The sequence below is a fragment of the Solanum dulcamara genome, chromosome 8 (assembly GCF_947179165.1).
Source record: "Solanum dulcamara chromosome 8, daSolDulc1.2, whole genome shotgun sequence".
NCBI classification, from domain to species: domain Eukaryota; kingdom Viridiplantae; phylum Streptophyta; class Magnoliopsida; order Solanales; family Solanaceae; genus Solanum; species Solanum dulcamara.
The window spans coordinates 60,513,067-60,534,650 of record NC_077244.1 but is presented as its reverse complement, the minus strand read 5'-3'; the positions used below and the strand labels follow the sequence as shown (position 1 = coordinate 60,534,650).

The 21,584-nt window shown below is 37.2% G+C and overlaps 1 protein-coding gene across 2 annotated transcripts in view; it reads left to right on the top strand.

The window, feature by feature from the left end:
* Positions 1-1,454: 1,454 nt before the first annotated feature.
* Positions 1,455-21,584, top strand: part of LOC129899054 (alpha-mannosidase I MNS4) — a 33,201-nt gene continuing 13,071 nt past the window's right edge. For both annotated transcript variants that reach the window (XM_055973831.1, XM_055973830.1), the window contains exons 1-9: positions 1,455-1,591; positions 2,299-2,418; positions 2,502-2,594; positions 6,656-6,742; positions 6,900-6,990; positions 9,976-10,031; positions 10,772-10,844; positions 13,320-13,429; positions 20,081-20,131. In XM_055973831.1, the coding sequence (XP_055829806.1) occupies positions 1,478-1,591; positions 2,299-2,418; positions 2,502-2,594; positions 6,656-6,742; positions 6,900-6,990; positions 9,976-10,031; positions 10,772-10,844; positions 13,320-13,429; positions 20,081-20,131 (795 nt within the window). In that variant the 5' untranslated portion in view covers positions 1,455-1,477. The remainder of the gene's footprint in view (positions 1,592-2,298; positions 2,419-2,501; positions 2,595-6,655; positions 6,743-6,899; positions 6,991-9,975; positions 10,032-10,771; positions 10,845-13,319; positions 13,430-20,080; positions 20,132-21,584) is intronic.

Below are 21,584 nucleotides of genomic sequence, written 5' to 3'. Positions count from 1 at the left end.
GCCAAGTAGCTATGGAGAGGTATGATGGCTTCAATCCTAGCTTCCAGACAACAGGACGATGAAAGTAGGCCTGAATTCCGCCGATTGAAATCTTTCTCGCTCTAGAATCTCTTTCTCCTTGCTACCCAAGCTTAGAGTAGACTTCTGAGGGTTTTTGGGGTAACCTTCGCATCTTTTTGGCACTTAGGGAAAAGAGGAAAAATAAAAATTCGCGTCTTAAGCTTTTGCCCACGGCCTCTTGCTCTAGCGACAGAAATTCCACTAGAGCTGCGCTGCCGTGGCGGGACTGTCTCGAAAGATTTAAAAATGTAATCACCATATTAGAAATGGTTGAAAAAATGTCTTTTTTAACTTATTGGATCAAATTTGTCCTCCCTAAAATATACACTTAAATAAGAAATGGTTCAGAATTGCCCCACCTTCTACCTATTAGATCAAAAATGTCCTTAACATATTGGATCAAATTTGTCCTTGCTCAAAAATGCACTTGAATAAGAAATAGCTCAAATTTATCTTTTCCTAAAAAATGTACTTGAATAAGAAATAGTTTAAATTTGCCCTTCCTTCTACCTATTGGATCAAAAATGTCCATAACATATTAGAAATGACTCAAAAATATTTCCTAATTCTAATTGTATATATAAATATATTTTTTTTACTTTATTTTGATAATTATTTGATTTCCTTTTGATTTGTAGTTTTTTTTTGGAAAGTTCTTGATTATTCGTCTTGCCTAATACAAGCATCTGCTTTAAATAAACAAAATATATGTACTAATGTGTAAATTGATCCGAATGTATGCTATTTAAAAATATTGTCTTAATTACAGAGAAAGACAAATTTCATAACGTATGCCCACAAAAAGATAAATTTTTGATGAGATTTTTTTCTTTTTAGGATGTCTTTTTAAGAAACAGGGTAAATATAGTAGCACTTGACATAAGTTTTACAAAAGTTAAAAACCAAAATTTTTAAGTAATGAAAAAAAAGATATATAACTAAAATGCTAATAGAAGTAAAATGGATTAAAAAGTCGAGACTCAATTTATTCCAAATTTGAAGGCTGTTTTTTTTTTAAAAATATTTATAAAAATATTATATTTATATATTCTAATAAGATAATTTAAGACCACCCGAAGCGCGGGTATATCAACTAGTAGTTAATATTTGATTAACATATTTTTAGGTAAAAGAAGAACAAATTTAAATAGGTTAAAAATAGTTTTTATGGAAAAATAAGTATTTTTATCCAATAGATAAAAGAATGACATTTTAAAATAATTTATGACATTTTAAGCTTTTTCCCCCGTTCAATATTCCAAAAGAAAAACTAGAAAACGAAGGTGAGTAGAGTAGGAGAATACAATTTCGTTAAGTTTGAGGGCCGTTTTAGCATTTATCTCAAATGCTGATAAGTTGGATTCACATGGGATATATATACGCGCAGAGAGAGAAGAAGCAGGATGAGTGTGAGACTATGGAAGCTCCGAAGTTATTGCTGCTGATTTTGCTAATTACTTGCGACTTGTTTATAGGCAAATCCCTCGGAGATGGCGTCACTCCTGAAGAAGCCAAAGAGCTTAGAGATGAGGTGACCTTATTTCTCTTCTCCTTATCAATTGTTCACACGCAGATCAACAATTTTGAAACTTTGATCTTCAAGTTCAATTATTTATTGCTTCTTTTCTTTCTTTCTAAATGTAGTTGTATAAAGTGTTCTTCGATTGATACGATTAATCTCTGCATAAAATTACTTGTTTTGAGAATCGATTGACAGCTCTTCAATAGGTACTTTTAAAGTTGAAATGACGGAGAAGAAATATCTCATGTTTCATAAAATTGCAATGGGTGGAGGAGAGGCCAATTTAAAATAAAAATGTATTCTTTATAATGAGAAAACTTCCGTTTTGAAGCGGAATTGTTACAGAAGATATCAAAGCATTTGAAACGTGAAAGGAATGAGTATTAAGAGCTAGGAATAGACAGTGGCATGGTGATTGAAGTTTAAGGGTCCAACATCGAACATACTAGTCTATTTTCTCGTTTGGAAATCCGAACAATTGGTACCCTTTTTGTAGAAGGGGAAGAAGTAATTCTCTTTCGTTCTGGCCTCACATTCTTATATCTGCCTATTAATCTTGCTTGATATCATAGTTTGGAAGTAGGGTGGTTAAGGGAACAAAAGTGACAGGAAGTTGGGCAGATAATATCTTGTTCATTTTCTTCTGTTTTGCCTCCCCTTCCGGTTTCAAAATTTCTAAAGTGATTTAAAAATTGTGATGTTTCGTTACTTTTTAGGTGCATGAGATGTTCTACCATGCATTTAATGGATACATGGACCATGCTTTTCCACGTGATGAGTTAAAGCCTTTATCTTGTGGAGGAGAAGACACACTTGGTGGCTATGCATTAACATTGGTAAGAAGACACCTTTTTTGCTGGACTACTAGTTTTTCTTGGTTAACATATAGTTAATGTTCCGATCATGTGCTTTTTTACAGATTGACTCATTGGACACCTTGGCTTTGCTTGGTGACAGAGAGCGCTTTACTGCTTCAGTTGAATGGATTGGTAAAAATCTTCGGTTTGATATTGTGAGTATGGAACTTGTATAAAAACATAATGAACTTAGGAGTGGCTGGTTTTGCTCTTTAATAGACATTGCCTTATGAATTTCAGATCATTAACTTGTTGAAGTTGGATTTAGAAACAGTCATCTGACTTCGTGAAAGTTCTTTTTCGCCATTAAATCCTCTTGAGTGCCATGGAAAGGTGGTCTCAAATATGAATTAGGACCATAATCGTTCCTGTCTATTGATGGGTAATCAAGTACTGTTTAGTGGCCATAATGCTTCTAATGTTGAATATATAAGCTTTACTTGTATGACAAAATCAAATTTAAGAATCGTCAATTAGTTTGACGAGGTTGAACTATAGTTGTGATCTCCCTATGCTTGAAGCTTTTATCAGCTCAGCAAATAACTGACTTGTGTAAATTTAAGTTATTAAGAAATTAGGAATACTAAACAAGTCATTTTTCTTGTAACAGGATAGTCATTTTTATGATAGCTAGCTTTATATTGTAAGCTTAGAATTTGCTGCTTGCTATTTACAGCTCGTTGACATAGAAGCAGCCTCTTTTGCATGCCTCATGGCTCATTCTGGAATTTATCCTTTTAAAACTAGCCTCAATGTTTGATATCTGTGCTTATTTGCTGTGTTTTAGGGAAGACTTCTATTAGAAAAATGATTAAAATGGGACAATTGTTCAAATACACTGAGCACTTCTCTTGCCAAGATTTAGGTTTTGTTTGATAAAGTTGAAAACTAAATACACCAAAATCTGAAATCTATTTGAGTTGTTGAGCTGTAAGAGTTAAGAGGATGAGTTGTGTGAATCTTGATATATTTCAAAACAAAATTGAGGTGTCAATTCGACATGAAACTAAGGTGCAAACTGCTAATTATGAGTATTAACATGTTTGCACTATTCAGATTTAATGTTGGGCTTTTCTAATATATAGAAATGGTAACTATTAAATGGGCATGGAAATTAAAATTAATTTTTATACAAGAGACAGAAGCGAACTTTACTTGAAATAGTATAGGATTAGGTATTGTTTGCGTGACTGAAATATGTTTGATGACTAGTATACTTATTACAGTTTATCCCGAAAAAGAATTTCTAGTCTATTGGTACATTAGAGTTTTTACTGGTGAATTAGGTGAGCAAACAACCCTTTATCCACCACCCTTCGAGGTGGCCCATTGGTTTGGGCTTGGGACTTCCATGTTGGAGGTCTCAAGCTCAAAACCCCTTGCTAGCGAAAGCAAGGGTTTGCCTTCTGGGTCAACCTTGTCGTACCACGCTTGCCTAGTGCGGGTTACCTCTCCTGTGTGGTTTGCGAACTATTGCATAGGAGTTGGGGTTTTATCCTGTGCGCACCCAAAAGGTAGCGGCTGCGGGTTTCTCTTGTCATAAAAAAATAACCCTTTATCCACCTTGTCATAATCTGCTTTGTACCTTCATGAAGAGGGTTTAGTTGAAAGTTCCAATACTTCTAACTAGAATCTAAGTTTTTTAGATAAGAGCGAGAAAAAAACATTGTTCATATACTCTACTTCTAAGTTGCTCGGACTCTTCACTTTTGGTGCCGCACCCATGTTGACACGACATGGATGTGGGATCCATAGCCGATCTGGTCAACTGGTTTTGGGTACTTTGACCAAATTCGAGGGAGAAATTCTGGATAGAGTAAATAAAAACTAAGGTGAAATTGAAGAAAATGGAATACCTTGTATATATAAATTTTTATTGTCACTCCCTTTCCTTTTATCTCCTTCCAGGATTCTCTTCTTAATCAATATTTTCTTCTCAAGTTTTTTGTATAATATCTCATACTTTAGGTTATACTCTAATTTTAGATATTTGAATTATTTTTAGCCGAATTCTCGCACCCGTATCCATATATGGATCCCTATCCCCAAATCTTAAAATTTAGATCATAGAGGATCCAACCTCTAGATCCAAACCGTATCGGAAACCCGCACCTGAGTTCGAGCATCTTAGCTATGCTTTACACCTTTCTGGAAAGGTTTTACCTTGTTAGGAGATTGTTGGAGCAGTATATGGGTAGGAAAATAGACTTACACATGGTGTTCATTGATCCCAAAAAGGCATACGACAAAGTTCCTAGGGAAGTCTATGGAGGTGTTTGGAGTCTAGATGTGCACTTGTGGCCTACATTTGTGCAATTAAGGACATGAACGATGGAGCCAAGGTATGGTAAGAGTAGTGGGAGATGAATCAGAACACTTCCCTATCATGATAGGGTGGCACTAGGTATCGACCCTTAGTCTGTTCCTAGTTGACCTTAGTGGTAGATGAATTAGCATGACATATACAAAGGGAGGTGCTGTGGTGTATGTTATTCATAAATGACATAGTATTGATTGATGAGATGTGTGGTGGAGTTAACGATAGGTTGAAAGTTTGGAGTCAAACCCTAGAATCGAAAGTGTTTAGGCTAAGCAGGACTAAACCGAAGTACCTGGAGTGCAAGTTCAGTAACGTAACACATGAAGTAGAGGTGGAAGTGAAGATTGATACACCAGTCATACCCAAGAGAGGAAGTTTGAAGCATCTTAGTCTATATCCAATGAAACAAAGAGATAGACAATGATATTGCACAACGTATTGAAGCGGAGTGGGTGAAGTGGAAGCTCGCGTCAGGGGTACTATGTTTTAAGAATGTGTTGCCGAGGCTTAAATGCAAGTTCTATGGAGTGGTGGTTAGACCTACATTGTCATATGAGCAGAGTGTGGACCAGTCAAGAATGTACACATCCAAAAAATGAAGGTAATGGAGATGATGATGCTTAGATGGATGTGTGGGCATATGAGAGATAAGATCAGGAACGAGTTTATACAAGACAAGGTGAGAGTGGTCTCCGTTGCGGACAAGATGAGGGAAACGAGGTAAAGATGATTCAGACACGTGAAGAGGAGGTGTACTGATGCACCAGTAAGGAGGTGTAAGAGGTTGGTTATAGCAGGTTTTAAGAGAGGTAGAGGTATGGCGAAGAAGAACTGGGGAAGGTGATTAGACAGAATATGATACACCTTCAGCTTACTCAAAACATGACCCTAGGTAGGAAGGTTTGTAGGTCAAGGATAAGGGTAGAAGGATAGTAGGCACAGTGTAGTCAAAGGCATGCTTTAAGCGTGCTTAAGCCCTGAAGCGAGTCTCAAAAATGTGTTGAGCGATTCGCTTCACTTTATTGCGCTTCCTTGTCATCATCAAGGTTCTAAGGCATACTTTTCCTTGTAAATGAGCCTTTTTCTGAAGAAGTGACACTAAACAATTGATATTTCACTTTATCATAGTTTTTTTTTCAATTTCTTTGGTCATGTATTTGTCATTTATGTTTATAATTATTAGTCTTGGACTAAACATGTATATTTGTATTTTTTTGTCCCTTTGCGTCTTTTTTCATTAAAGCCCATGCTTTATTTGCGCTTTGTGCATAAAATCCCAACAGACCCTAGAGCTTTTTTGAGCTTTTCGCCTTTGATAACACTGAGTAGGCAGCCAAGTGTTTTCGTATTTTTATGTGGGAGAGGCTAGGAGTCGGTCTCCTCTTCTCATCTTCTCCTTATGTAGTCGTATTAGTTAGTATTCACATAGTATCTTATTATTCAATTTTCACTACTACTTGTTGCTTCATGCTTCATCTGCTTTTTGCTCTATTTATTTTGCCATTTTGCTATATGTTTCTTTCAATTTTGCCTTTATTACACTTCTTTTGAGTTGAGGGTCTATCGGAAACAACTTTTCTACCTCGCCAAGGTAGAGTTAAGGTTTGCATACATCCTTCCCTCCCCAGATCCCACTTGTGGGTCTATGCTGAGTATGTTGCTGTTGTTGATGTAATACTTCTAACAAGCATTTGAATTCTTAAGATAAAGAGCAAAAAGAAGTTTGTCCATTCGATATACGTTACTGATTTTGAAGGTTTATGTTTGACATTGAGCTTTTGCCTGGCATCTTTGTGAAATTATTTTTCCATTCTCATTTCTGTCACAACTTTCTGAGGATGAATATCTTGTACCACTACTTTTCTGAGTTTAAGAAATTTTACTATGTATTTGCAGAATAAAACAGTATCTATCTTTGAGACTACAATTCGTATCCTTGGAGGTTTAATTTCTGCTCATCTCATTGCAAGTGACCATAACACGGTATCATATTCATATCTATGTTTTCCTTGAGTATTTTAAAAAGTATTACTTTCTGAAGAACAGATTGTGTCTTCTATGGTTGTTAACTTTAGCTAAGTCGAATACTCTAAGCTACTTTCTCCAAAATATTTTAACCAGGCTCTTTCTAGAACTGCAGGGCATGAGGATTCCCTCTTATGATGATGAATTGCTTCGCTTGGCTGAAGACTTGGCACGGAGAATGTTGCCTGCATTTGATACTCCTACAGGTATGGAATTGAGTTTTGGCGATAGTCGGTATCAGTTGGGTAGAATCAATCTTGTTAAGAATGTTGTGTAATTATTGTGAATAAGTTGTACATCAACTAGGGAGATTATTTTTCTTGTAACTGTGCAATTTTGATTTCGTTCTTAATATTACTATCTAAACACCAATAGCTTGACGGAATAGTTAAGCTAAGCTTTCTGTCAATACTCCTGTCTTCTTTATTTTTTACATGATGTCAGAATCCGTCCCATACTTGTTGTGTTTCTCAATATTGGACCTCCTTTTATGTTTTCATGCTCCGATATCCAATTCTAGACATGCAATGAGGGGTTAGAGTATTCAGCATTTGTTGAATGGATTGTTGTCTCTATATGGTCTAAGCATGAGTATAAGATTTTATCTAAGGTGCCTTCTAATAGAATAAAGAAGGTCTTGGATGAGACAGTGTCCTCTTCTCAGAATGCTTTTATGGAAGGACGACAGATACTAGATGTTGCTTTGGTGGCAAATGAGGTGGTTGACTCAAGAAAGAAGAGAGGGGTTCCGGGTATTTTATGTAAGTTGGACCTTGAGAAAACGTACGATCATGTGAATTGGGAGTTCTTGGATTTCATGATGTTGAAGATGGGCTCTGGAGAGAAATGGAGGAACTGGATCAAGTTCTGCAATTCTACGGCCAGATTCTCTGTTTTGGTAAATGGTAGTCCGTGTGGAATTCAGTGAATTGAGAGAGTAGAGAAGCAGTTAGCGGGGTGGCAAAAGAGGTACTTGTCTAAAGGGGGTAAAGAAGTTCTGATCAATTTGCACTCTTTCTAGCATTCCTACTTACTTCATGTCTCTTCTACAGATTTCGGGCAAAGTGACTGAAAGGTTGGAAAGACTACAACGTAACTTTCTTCGGGACTCAACGGAAGACATTAGGAAGATTCATCTTGTGAATTGGAGAGTTGTCATTTCTCCGATAGAATGGGGTGGACTTGGAGTAAAGGATCTCAAGGTGTTCAATAAAGCTCTGTTAGGGAGGTGGATCTGGAGATTTGGGGTGGAAGAGAACGCTTTTGGAGCGGGGCGGTAACAGAAAAATATGGTATGGTGGCTGGTGGCCAGAGGACTAGGAACATTGTAACTCCGTTTGGGTGTGGTTTGTGGAGGAGTATCGTGAAGGGGTGGGAGGATTTTTGTGGACATATTTCGTTTAAGGTTGGGCACGAAAGCAAGATTAGTTTTTGGGCGCGTAAATGGTGCTGGGAGATCGAGTTGAAGGAAGCCTTTCCTAATTTATATCGCATTTCAAGCCAAAGAGAGATGGCAGTCCAACAAATTGGTAGGTCTCATGAGGGTGTGTTCCATTGGGACTTGAGATTCATAAGGAACCTACAGGATTGGGAGATGGAATTCCACAATTTGATTGAGTTGTTGTATGGGCCCGATTCACCAAACAACTTATCGGATGTATTGAGGTGGCGGGAGAGTGGAGATGGTTTATTCACAGTTCTCTCTTTTTATAAGAGGTTACTAGTGAGAGAGGAATGTTCTTTCCCTCATGATTTCATTTGGATCCCTAGAGAAGGTTAGATTTTTTGTATGGTTAGTGGCCATGGGTGTGATCTTAACAACGGAGAATCTTTGAAAGAGGAGGATCACATATGTTTGTGCTTTATGTGTAAGAGTCAAGGCAAAAATGTAGATCATCTTCTTTTGCATTGTAAGGTGGCTTGCTTGTTATGGAGGGTGGCCCTTAATTGGTTTGAGATGCAATGGGTGATGCCGGGTACGATGAAGGAAGCTTTGCAAAGTTGGACCCATAGAAGGGGAAGAGATGCTCAAGGGCATGGCGCGCTGCCCCATTAGCAATCATGTGAGTCATTTGGAAAGAGAAGAATAGTAGGACCTTTGAGGGTGGAACAAGATTTTGTAAAAATGGGAAGTAGTGTTTTGTCTCTAGTTTTTTTTGGTGTACTTATGAGGTTCCTATTTGTTTAGAGGATTAGACCTCATTTGTTGAGAACCATATTTTGATTTAGGTTCTCTCCTTTGGTATATGACTTGTATCCGGGTTTCCGTCAATTGTTAATAAAAGTATTTACCTTGTCAAAAAAAAATTCTCTCAGTATTCTCCTTATTCTTTATTTCTCACAAATTGTTTTTCCGCCCCTTCCTTCTAGGAATGTCCCTACAATTAAAAGAAATCATTTTTGATAAAGTATACAATCAAAACAAAATTCTAATGCTTTTTAGAGCAGCCTTGACTCTTCACCGCAGATATTTACACTTTTTCTTGCACCCATCTGCTTTCAATCCTCTGGAACAAAGCTTGTTTTTTCTTCAGAACCTTCCATGTGTACTCCTGGTTGCTTTCCCAGCTTGAGTATGTTCCTTCTGACTCTAGAGACTTCACCTGATTTTAGCTTTATCTGGTTGCTCCGCATGTAATCTTCCTTCTGTTCCAGGGTAGCGACATTGTGTTAGTGGCAATTGCCGAAGGTTGATCACCATCTGAATGGAGTTCAGAGTCAACTCCCTCAGTGGTCTATCATAATGGAATGTGGAATCAATTCTGTACCATCCCAGCTAGCACTAGTTTAGGTAGCTCTCAACTACCACTGTCTGCCTCGAATGATTCAGCTTGAAGCCTCTTTCTCAATTACAACCGGGTCATGAAAAGAATACATATCAATCTCGTCAGCAAAAAAAATGCCCATTAATTAGATATTATAGCTTGAGGTGCTTGATAAAGATCCTAGGCTTGTCCATCTTGTGGTAATTGAATTTGGATTGTCATGAGGCTTAACCATCCTGACAATCTCCAGACTCCAGTTGCAGCACCAAAGTAGATCTGTGAGTAGAGTTTTCTGGTACTTGGTTTTGTAGGATATTTTATGACCCACACAAGTATTTTATGATAAGTGTGAATTTGAATCTAACACTTTCCTGTCCTAGTAACAAGATGTTACCTATCTTATAATCTGAATTACTTTTTCTGCAGGAATTCCATTTGGATCAGTAAATTTGTTGCACGGAGTCGATGAAAATGAAAGCAAGGCATATCTTCTTTGTATTCTCCTTTCTCTTAGCTGTGCTGTATAAGATTTCTGTCTACCGTGGTAATATGTCTAGTATGGCACTGGTTGAGATGGAGCAGACATTCTGTATTCAATCTTGCTTCAGATTATAACTTATCAAGAAAATGAATCTGTGACTGTCCTGGTTCTACATGAACATGCGTGTTTTTTTTTCTAGCCTGGTGGATTTGATATTTTGTTCTATGCATAGTTTTAATTGACAATCTTTGAAGATGGAAACATCTTTTGCAGCATCATGCTGCCCTATTCCTTCCAATGAAACAGAAGAGAAAAAACAGAAGTAAAGAAGAGAACACCAGACTCTCTTGAGATGATCCTTTTTAATCTCATCTAACAGACATGAATGGGGCTAGAGCAAATGGCCAACAGACTGCTATTTTTGAATTAAGGATTACTATTCAGTTCTTTTAATAGATTTGACCTGGTTGATGACCTGCATGAGATATGAGAATCAGTATGACAGGAGAAGACATAATTTACTTGACGTTAGGTCATGAAAAGTGATATATGAAAATATTCCGTTTTATTGTCTGGTGGACCATGTATGTTCAAATTTGATGTGTTGTGCATGCCATGGACATTTTACAGATGTCTGATACTCCACCTGCTTTTAATACTTAATCAACTTTTCTTGCCTGAGATATGCACACACATCATCACCCTATAGCCTATACTAAAGCCATATTTTTGGGTGCGTAGATAACATCAACTGCTGGTGGAGGGACACTGACATTAGAATTTGGGATACTCAGCCGCTTAACTAATGATCCCAGTAAGTGTTACTCTCTTGATCTGATGTATCAAATTTTCATTCAACCTCTGATCTTAGTCAGGAGGACCTTTAGTATTTTGTTCAGGTTTACCGAACCTATCACGAATAGTTGTTTATTTCAGCGGAATGTAAGGTAACGCACTTAATCCTTGTTGGAAAGAACACGAATGAGCATGTAATGTTGGAAAAATGAGCATATCTTTGGGAATTCAGTGGATCTTTTGAAGTTTGAGAGTCAGAGTGAGGTTTCAGTTATTGCTGTAATGATGGATAAGGTATGGGTACTCAAACAAAGGGCAATATTAAGAATGTTTACTGTTGGCAGGAAGAGAGCAGGTGACAAAAAGAGAGAGAATATTGTGAGGAAGGGAAAATGACTAAAAAAGTCCAGAATGAATCTGCATATGCCTTGTAGTGGATTATTTTCCATTTTATTACGAAGGTAACGGAAAAAGAAATAATGAGACCGTTCAAGAACTATAGCATTACTGTTAGTACTTTTAAATACATTATAAAAATCATCTGCATATTTGGAGAAGGGTTAAAAATATACTGATACTTGTCTGTTGGTTGCTCTTAGTCGGAACAACAAAAGAACAGCTCTCTCTTAAAATGCTTGTTTAGTATGGTTTCTGTACATCTACGAGTGAAGGGTTATATTGTTTAAGGATCTCTCAAGTGCATCTGAACGGTAAAGAGCATCTTGCACCAAAAATATGCTAGAACTGTTCTTTTTATGACAGTTCAGACTTCAGTGAGCAAATACAAAGGTTGATCTACATTGATTTTCACAGTGCTATTGGTTGGGGGCTTTGGTCTTTAATTGTTACTCTCTAACTTGGTTTTGTAACTGATCTTAGATATTATTTGTATTATCAAAAAGAAAAAAGAAACTCTCTCTTAAAATACTTGTTTAGTATGGTTTCTGTATATCTACGAGTTAAGGGTTATATTGTTTAAGAATCTCTCAAGTGCGTCTGAACGGTCAAGAGCATCTTGCACCAAAAATACGCTAGAACTGTTATTTTTATGACAGTTCTGTGAGCAAATACAAAGGTTGATCTAAATTGATTTTCACAGAGCTATTGGTTGGGGGCTTTGGTCTTTAATTGTTACTCTCTAACTTGGTTTTGTAACTGATCTTAGATATTATTTGTATTATCGGAAAGAAAAAAGAAACAACAAATCTTAGATATTATTTGGGTTCTTCAACAGATTGAGACTTTCCTTTATTTTTGTTCTGGTAGATGACTAGGTATATTGTTTTACTTATTCCCTGAACAACACCATGTAATTTCTTTTTTACTTTGGAAGTTACATGGTTGAAAGAAGTAGGAGAAGAAAAGCCTGGAACTGTTAAGGAGCAAGACTCTTTTTATTTTTATTTTTTATGTGGGGGCGATTTGAGGTGTTTGGTAAGTTAGGCAGGGAGGTGCCCAATTAGATGTCTGGAGTTTTTTTTGTAGTCATCTTAACAGTTAACATTAAAGGTTGTGCACTCATCTGAGTCTCTAAGAATAGTCAACTCTCTCCATTCTGACTTTTTACAGAGATATTTCCGTCATCCATTAGATATCTAGTGTGGAGTGACTGCTAAAGTTTGGACACAAATCTCATCTCTCAAGCCCTCAACTAGCAGACCTTCTAAAATTTTCTGGTCAGCCGTTATATATATATATATATATTGATGAAATAAGAAGGATATCATTAACAAAAAGCATCAAGAAGATGCAAGCATTACAAAGAGATTATCAGCTCCCAGGAATGCAATAAAAAAAGCTATCACAACAATCAACATAGATCTATGGAGCTGATAATTCTAGGAAAGATTCAACAGTAATTACAGAGGAGTGGTTGACCCAGCTAAAAAGACTAATCAAACATCTAGCCTTGAGAGAGGAAATGGGCGTTGGGATACCATCAAAACACCTTTTGTTCCTCTCTATCCATAAGGACCACAAAATACAAGAAGGAACCAAAGTCCAAATCTTTTGATAGACTTCCCAACTTTGCAGGAGCTCCAACACACAAAAGCCTCTCTCAAAGAGCCTGGCATGGTCCAAGTTAGTCCAGAGAGGGAAAAGAACATGTTCCAAAGGTTTGTGGCAATAGTGCAATGAAGAAACAGGTGATTGATAGATTCTGGGTTGCGCAAGCACATGTAGCATCTGTTGGCTATATAGAACTTCCTCCTCATAAGATTATCCTGAGTTACGCAAGAACCATTAAGACTAACCCAGCTGAAACAGATGACTTTTGGAGGCATCTTAGTTCTCCAGATAAGTTTCCAGAGCCACAGATCAATAAGTGTCTTCCTTGAGCTTAGATCCAAGTAGCCTTCTTTGACTGAATAGGAGCCATCCCTGGTCAGCCGTTATATTTCCCCCTTCATTGTGTGTTTGGTAAATTCCGCAGGTAATTCTTGCAGTTTTGCTATGGAAACTTATGCTTATTCTTGTCATAATGAAAATGCAGTTTTTGAGCAAGTTGCAAAGAATGCAGTTCGAGGATTATGGGCTCGCCGGTCAAAGATCAATCTAGTTGGTGCTCATATAGATGTTTTTTCGGGTGACTGGACACAAAAGGTCACATTCTTTTAAAACTAGGATATGCTTAAGGTCACATTCTTTTAAAATTAGGATATGCATTTTTTTACAAGCATTTTGTTATTATGATAAGATGTTCGATTTGACTTGATTCATGATGTCACACAACTTGAAATCCTTATTGCTTTTAATAGATATGACAACAGCTTCACATGTTAACGCTATTAACGATTGTTGCAAAAATCTTGTACGAGTTTGCAAAGTATAGCTGGTTTCACTCGGATAAAGGAGGAACACTGTAGTAGGTTGATGGCTAGCATAAAAGCATCAAATTATGATGATAGGGTGTCCTTATTGCTGAGTCTGACTACTTTGGGTTTGCGCATAGTTGAGAGTCGAGAGAGATGTCGGGATCTTGGTCGCCAGCCCTTCAACTCTTATTCTTGCCCACCGGAGATGATTTTTCAAGTCAGTTTCCTCTTCTGTTTCAATCCACCCCTTGCATCTCTCACCTATTTTCTTCATAATCGATCTGGACCACAGATGGAGGGGTAGCCCTAGAACTCGAATCCAGCACCATTCGAATTGGCGTCTCTTAGGGAATGACCCAGCTGTTGGTAACCACCATTGCAGATTTAGTCGGCTTTCTTGTCTCCTCCAAACTCCCATCAGAACTTGCTCAGCTGCTTTTCTGGATTGGAACTCGAAAAGGAACGTTAATCCGTTCATGTCGTAAACCCTAACTCCTTGTGCTCCTTCCAAGCTTGTTGTGCCCATCATCTATTGTTTCTAGTAGGGGTATCTTCTTTACCAGAAAAATACCCCACTAGACTTCTGTCCAATAGGTCTTCGTCAGCAAAATGAGCTTGTGCCTTTATCATCTCCTTGCCGGCATCATCATCTTCCTCTGCAGATACCTCTGTATCTTTCTGTGTCCATTTGTTCTTAGGTAGCCATTCCATGTAACTCCCTTTCCCTTTGTTTGCAGCAAGATCTGCCTCCCGCCCTCCCTTGTGTATTTATACTCCGTTGTGGTAGTTGGACCTCTTTTAATGAAGGAATTTAGTTTTTCTGCAAGCATTCCCATTCTTCATTAAATGCATTTTCTGGTAGAATAATAATTTCCCTGTTCTTGCCCTTAACTGTTTATCAATGATAAGAATCTTCCATACTTGTTAAATTTTTGAGACAGTAAAATACTTGTGGAATAATCTTTGCATCTCCAAGTTTTGAAAGATTTCCCTGTAGACTCCTGATGATTTACAGAGTCTCCTGCAAATCCAGATAAGAGCCCCTTTTCTCAAAACCATTCTCCTCATATGATATCTACTACTTTCTATCCAATCATTCCATATTTCCGCTTTAGATCTAGATTCAGTAATATCATAAGACTTCCCCTCTGATTGTAAATAAATTCTGTTGTCCATTCTGTTCGTGAGGAACAGAGTGGAGAGATAAAAAAGGAACTAGGAAGAGAAAGAAGAAACATGGGAGCTTTCCGGAGGAGTAAGTCCACCGGAATAGGATTCACAAAGCCCAGATGGAACTTTAGGAGGATGCCTCGGAACAAGTGCCTGAGAATTTTAATGATGATCTTTTAATTCTATGATCTGTTTTTTTGGGGAAAAAGAAAGCAGAAGATTTAAAAAAAAATAGTTATTCAATTATGTTCCACTCCGAACAAAATTCAATTGCCAAGTCTTAACACTCTTTTTTTTGTTGATGAAATATGAAGAATATCATTAACAAAGCATCAAGCAGAAGCACAGATTACAAAAGAAATAAAATATCAGCTCCCAGAAAGGCAAAAAAAGCTATCTAAACATCTAACAAAAAAGATCTATGGAGTTGATAAATTCCAGGAAAGAATCCACACCAAGTACAGGAGAGAAATTAACCCAACCAAAAAGAGTCATCAAACATCTTGCTTTAAGGGTAGGGATGGGAGTTGGGGTGTCATCAAAACATCTTTTGTTCCTCTCTATCCATAAACACCACAAAATACAGGGTGGAACCAAAGACCAGATCTGCTTGATGGACTTCCCAACTTTCCAAAGACTCCAACACACAAAAGCCTCTCTCAGTGAGCTTGGCATGGTCCAAGTGAGTACAAAAAGTGAGAAGAACATGTTCCATAGGTGTTTTGCAACTGTGCAATGAAGAAACAGGTGATTAATAGATTCTGAGTTTCATAAGCACATGTAGCATCTGTTGACTATTTGGAATTTCCTCCTCATGAGGTTATCCTGAGTCAAGAAAGAATCTTTTAGAGTAATCCAACTGAAACAAATAACTTTAGGTGACAACTTAGTTCTCCTAATTAATTTCTATGGCCATTGATTAATTAAGCTCTTCTTGGAGCTTTGTTTAGTAGCCTACTTTAACTGAATAGGACTCATCCATGCTATTTCTCCGGATAAGTCTGTCCCATGCCTTGACTGTTGACTGCACTAGTCTGAATGGTGGCCATGAGACAAAAAAATCTTCCAACTTCCAGTCATTAAGATTTCTCCTTAGGGTCAGATTCCACACATTGTCTTCCCTTTACTGCGAGATGGTCGAGTCTGGATTAGATGCAATCTGGAAAATGCTTGGAAAAGAATTCATTAGATGAATATTTTCAAGCGAAATATCTTCCCAAAACTGAATATGTTCCCCATTTCCACATTAAGTGAAGCATCACTGAAGAATATTTCCCACAGTTTCCTTTTATCTCTCCAAATCCCTGTGTCATAAAAGGTACTGACTTGATTAGAGCACCATTGACTATCACTACCATACTTTGCATGGATCACTTCCTTCCATAAGCCAACTGCCTCTTGATTGTATCTCCAGTGCCACTTCAATAGCATACACTTGTTATGTAAAGCCAAGTCTTGGGTCCCCAATCCTCCATATTGTTTTGGCAAAGTGACTTTGGCCCATTAAACAAGGTGAAATTTGTGGTCCTTGTTGCCTTCCTAGAGAAAGTCTCTCCTGATTTTGTCAAGTCGCTTTTTAACCTCAACCGGTATAGGAAGTAGGGACATAAAATAGGTGGGAATGTTGTCCAAGACACTATTGATGAGTGTCAATATTCCCCCTAAAGAGGTGTTGTTTCCACTTGCCAGGAGGCTAACCTTCTCTCAAACTTTTCCACAATTACATTCCAAACTTGAGCTGATCTATTCGTGACACCCAAAGTCTTTCCCAAGTAGGTGGGAAGAAAGAAGCCGGTAGAGCAACACATGATCTTTGCCATATCTTCCAAGCCAGGGACCCCGTTTACAGGATATATAATTCTCTTGGACATGTTGATGTGGAGACCTGGCAATGCTTCAAAGAGCAAAAGGATGAGAATTAGATATTGCACTTGAGATTTCTCAACTCCCCAGAAAATCAGGGTGTCATCAGCAAATAGAAGATGTGAGATAGAAACTGTTGAACCACAACCATTGCCCACCTCAAAGCCTTTTAGCCAGTGAAGTTGTTTATCCTTCTCCAACTTACTACTCAAACCCTCCATACCCGGAATAAAAAGGAAGGGTGATAGGGGGTCCCCTTGTCTGATGCCTCTCGTGGAAGAGAAAAAACCCACAGGACTACTATTCACTAGTACAGAATACTTTATGGTGGAGAAGTTGTACTTGATCCATCTAATCCATCTCTCTCCAAATTCCATTTGCCTTAGGATAGAAATAAGGAAAGACCAACTTAATTTATCAGAAGCCTTCTCAATATCAAGTTAAAAAAGCAGACCTGGAGTACCACCCTTTTAACAACAAGCACCTGGATTTTTGTCTCCAAGAGGTTTCCTCTGTCCTTGCTAGTTATTGGATCTCTAGTTGTAATTGCAAAATCTTGTTCTTTTCAACTTGAGACCAAACCCTTCCTTCAATTGCCTGTTCTGTCAACAAAAGGTCATCCATTGCTTTACTGATTTTGGAACTTAGCTTACAAAGACCTCCTTGTTCCAGGTAACAAGGTGTTTCTTCAAAAAATTTAATTTCTGGGAGAGTAATCTCCGGGGAGCCATTTACTATAACCTTGCCACCATTGTCTAATCATACCATGAAAACCTTCCTGCTGCAGCCACATGTTTTGGAATTTGAAGTAGGAAGGATCTGAAGTCCAATCACCACTCTCTAGGGCTAAGGGTCTATGGTCAAAGAGAGCCCTTGGTAAAGACACCTGCTTCACAGTTCCAAAGAATTCATTCCATTCAGGGGAAATTAAGAACCTATCAATTCGAAGCCTGCAGAAAGTTCTCTCCCCTAGTCCATGTATAAGTTGCACCATGTAAGGGGAGATCAATAAGACCCATGTGCGACGACCCTCCACGTCATTTTGCCACATAAGTGCCACGTAAGTGCCACATGGAACAAAGTTGTCCATGTGGAAGGATTACATAGGAAGAAGGGTAGTCTTTGGTAGAAGATTCTAGAGATATGTGGAGAATTCCCTTGGAAGACTTTAGAATTTCATGGATTTTCATGGAAGGTCCTTGGAATCTTCTAGCTAAGTAGAGAATTCTAGAAAAGGACTTATTTGTAAATATGTAGGGACTTATTTAACAATAAAATAACTATTTACATATTAGCCCCTAAGTAAGTAATATATATAGAGGGGCATCCATTTGTAAAACTATCAAGCAAAGCAAACAATCTTCCAAGCAATACAAAAGCCTTCTTTAAAACTCTCTTGTGTCTTTCTTCAATCTAGTGTTCCCTTAGCGATCTAGTTTGAAAAGGTTTACTTGAGCTTACAAGATCGTGAAAGAGTCGTGAGTAAGTTGTCGAGTGCCGCACGGAAGTCTTAGTTGAAGTCTAAGTCACGACACATGTCTTGAATAAATTCAGAGAAGTCTTTCATGGCCTTTGATCTCCTGATACAGTTGTACCTCTTATGTTCAAATCTACATACATTAAAGTCACCACCTATGACCCATCACCCTTCCCAAATGCCTCTGACAGCAGCCAACTCATCCCATAGTTCTAGTGTTTTCAGACTTGAGTGAGGCCCATACACCCCAGAGAAACGAAATATGAAATCCAGCTGCAATCATATAGCTGAAAGTGCTGCCCCTGGTAAGAGTGTAAGCATTTTCATTGTCTTTTGTCCAACAAAATAATAATGCCACCTATGGTACCACTTGCTTTCAGTTCAACCCATTTGACCCCCAAATTTGCCTTGCTATTGCCACAGAACAGCACTCTTTTCGTTTCCCGTAAACACAAAATATCAGGCTTCCATTTTTGAATAAGTAGCTTGATGGTGCTTCTATTGCTTATATCATTAAGCCCGCTTATATTCCAGTTGATAATTTTTGCTTTCATTCAGAGAAAGCCTTGTGGAACCTGCCCCTGTCTTTTTGTCTGCAAAATCCAAAAAAATAAAAAGAGAGGAGAAAATCAGGAACATCTGAAATCTTTTGAATTTCATGTTATGGTATCTGAAATATAATTGTTTGAACTACAACTATGTTAAGAATATGTACTTTCATTTTTGACTCCTGTAACTTACTTGCTATTTCTTATGCATATAGTGTAGTACTTCTCTTAAATTGTGTATTCTGTATAATCCTCATGTGATCACTTTTTTCCTCTCTTTTGATGAAGTGATGAGAATGTTATGAATAATCATCTAACAGAAAGTGTAAAGATCCTTTCTTTTCTCAAATATTTTGATCTCGTAACTTGGAAAGAGAGGAACAATAGTAGCTTTGAGAATGTGCAGAATAGCCTTCAGAAGATTAGAATGAATTGCTTAGCTCTTTTCTATTTTTGGTGTAAACAAGATATTTTAGCTAGAACAAAAGACATCTTTGATTTACTAGATTGTCTATAGGCATTAGTTTGATTAAGCTCAAAGCTTTTGTAAGATGTAATACTTTTTTGAAGGGGAACTACACTTTTGGTTTTAGTATACCTGTGGATATTAAGAGGTCGTTTGGTTTGAATACAAGTTATGATGGGATTAGTTATGACGGAATAAGTTATGATGAGATTAGTTATGATGAGATAAGTTGTGATGGGATTATTTCTTATTGAGTGTTTGGTTTGTTACATTCAAAATAATATGCATTGTATAGATTTTAAGAATAAATTATTTGTTTACAAAAATACCCTTTAATGTGAAAAGTGATGTATAAAAAGGGTTTAAAGGAATATTTTTGTCATTTACCTACTTTATTCTCGGATAAGTTATTCCGGGATTACTATACCACCCAAGAGGAGGGATAACTTATCCCGGTATTAATTATTAATTCCGGGATAAGTTATCCTGGACTTGCCAACCAAAGGACAAATTGAGTGGCACTATAATTTAATCTCGGGACTATTTGATGTTATCCTTCACACCAAACGACTCCTAATAGACTAAAGTTACTAGCCTCAAAAAAAATAAATAGATCTCGTAACTTCTCATAAGTGTTTGGCATTAGATCTAACGACTAGTCCTGTTGTTTGTAAGATTATTAGAACCTAGACGTTTCAACGGTTATGGTTGACTCAAAGCTGGATAGCTTAAAGAAACGGTTTTCAACTACACACTGCCAATTTTGATTCTTTAGTCATACTATCTCCACTTAGGATTCGGGAACTTCCATTTTCTTTTTAGCACTGCAACTTAGTATGATTCAGATTGATTCCCTGCATTTCTTTCGCTTTTCCCTTTGTAGTCTAGCAATATAAAATGTTCATTTGTTTGCAGGATGCTGGGATAGGGACGAGTATAGACTCTTTCTATGAATATCTCCTAAAGGTAAATACTCAACTGTACGGAATTACTTTCTATGTGACACAATATAAGTAAAAGAATAAGGGGTCGTTCAGTTGTTGGTTAGAGTTATGTTGGTATTAGTAAAGGAAGGTTTGGTTATGCAGGTATTAGTAATGCAAGGATTAGTTATGCAGGGTTTAGTTATGCTGGATTTAGTTATTCATGTATTAGTTATTCCATGTTCTACCCTGCACAAAAGAATATGTAGATTCTCTCACAACTTATACATGCATTAGTTGTGCGGAAAAAAAAGCTATGAACCAAACATTGTATTAGCAATGTTATGTTTTATGTGGAAAGAGAAAAGACCAACCATACATGGTATAACTTATGCTAGATTCTATCTGGAGATTATTTTTTCCCCAGTTTTGTAACCAAGCAGCGTATAGAGTTATGCAAGTTTTAATACATAAAAATAACTCCTCTCTAATACACAGCGATCCCTAAATGAATAGCACTTATGCATAGTTTCTTTGTTGTAAATCATTAACTCTCATTTCTTATTGGCAACTAGCGGAAAGTAATGATCGTAATAGCTTTTCTACTGCTGATATTGCTTCTAGATATGTTTTTGCTATCATGATTCTGGACTCAGTAATAGAGAAGAATGGGTAAACATGATTCGTGTAACTGGCCTAACTAGTTTGGGTTGAGACCTAGATGATTTATTGATTAATTTTGGACTTCATTAGTTGTTGGATTGCCTCATAAGAATTCTTATCTCATTTAACTCACTGACTGGTTGTATGGCTCTGTTACAGTCTGTAATAATACTTTACTTCAGTAGTTACTTTCTGTTTTCTGGCTGGAAGTTTCACTCTTCGTGACGAATTCTCCCACTTATTTCTGTTCCCACAAAATTTACGGTATAAGGCCCATTTAAAACTCAAGTGAGAATTATTGAAGAAATATAGTCAGGGTTTCTAGCTTTATGTCAAAAAGAGAGAATTGGAGCAGTTTAATTACTAAATCATAACATGGAATTCAGGTTTCTATGGTAGTTTTTTTTTTTTTGATGAATTAAGAGGTTGTAATAAAAAGCATCAAGAAGATGCAAGAAGTTACAGAGAGAAATAGGTGATAACTCCAGGACAACAAAAAACAGTTAGGTTCTGGGAGTTAAAACTTAAAGCAAAAACTCAAGGCGGTTAAGCCATTGAGAGGGAGCTAATGAAATTTAAAAGGGAAATTACATCATTTACAGGGGAAAGGTTTCTCCAACTAAAAAGTTGATCAAACTCTTAGATTTCAAGGAGCAATTAGGAGTTGAAGTCCCATCATAACTCCTGCTGTTTCTTTCCATCCATATACACCAAAATATATTGACTGGTACCATTTGCCGGATTCTCTTGATGGATGAACTAATCATTAGTATACAATACGAGGTTCTATGATGCATGCTATTTTTCAGATGATATTGTGTCAATTGACAAAA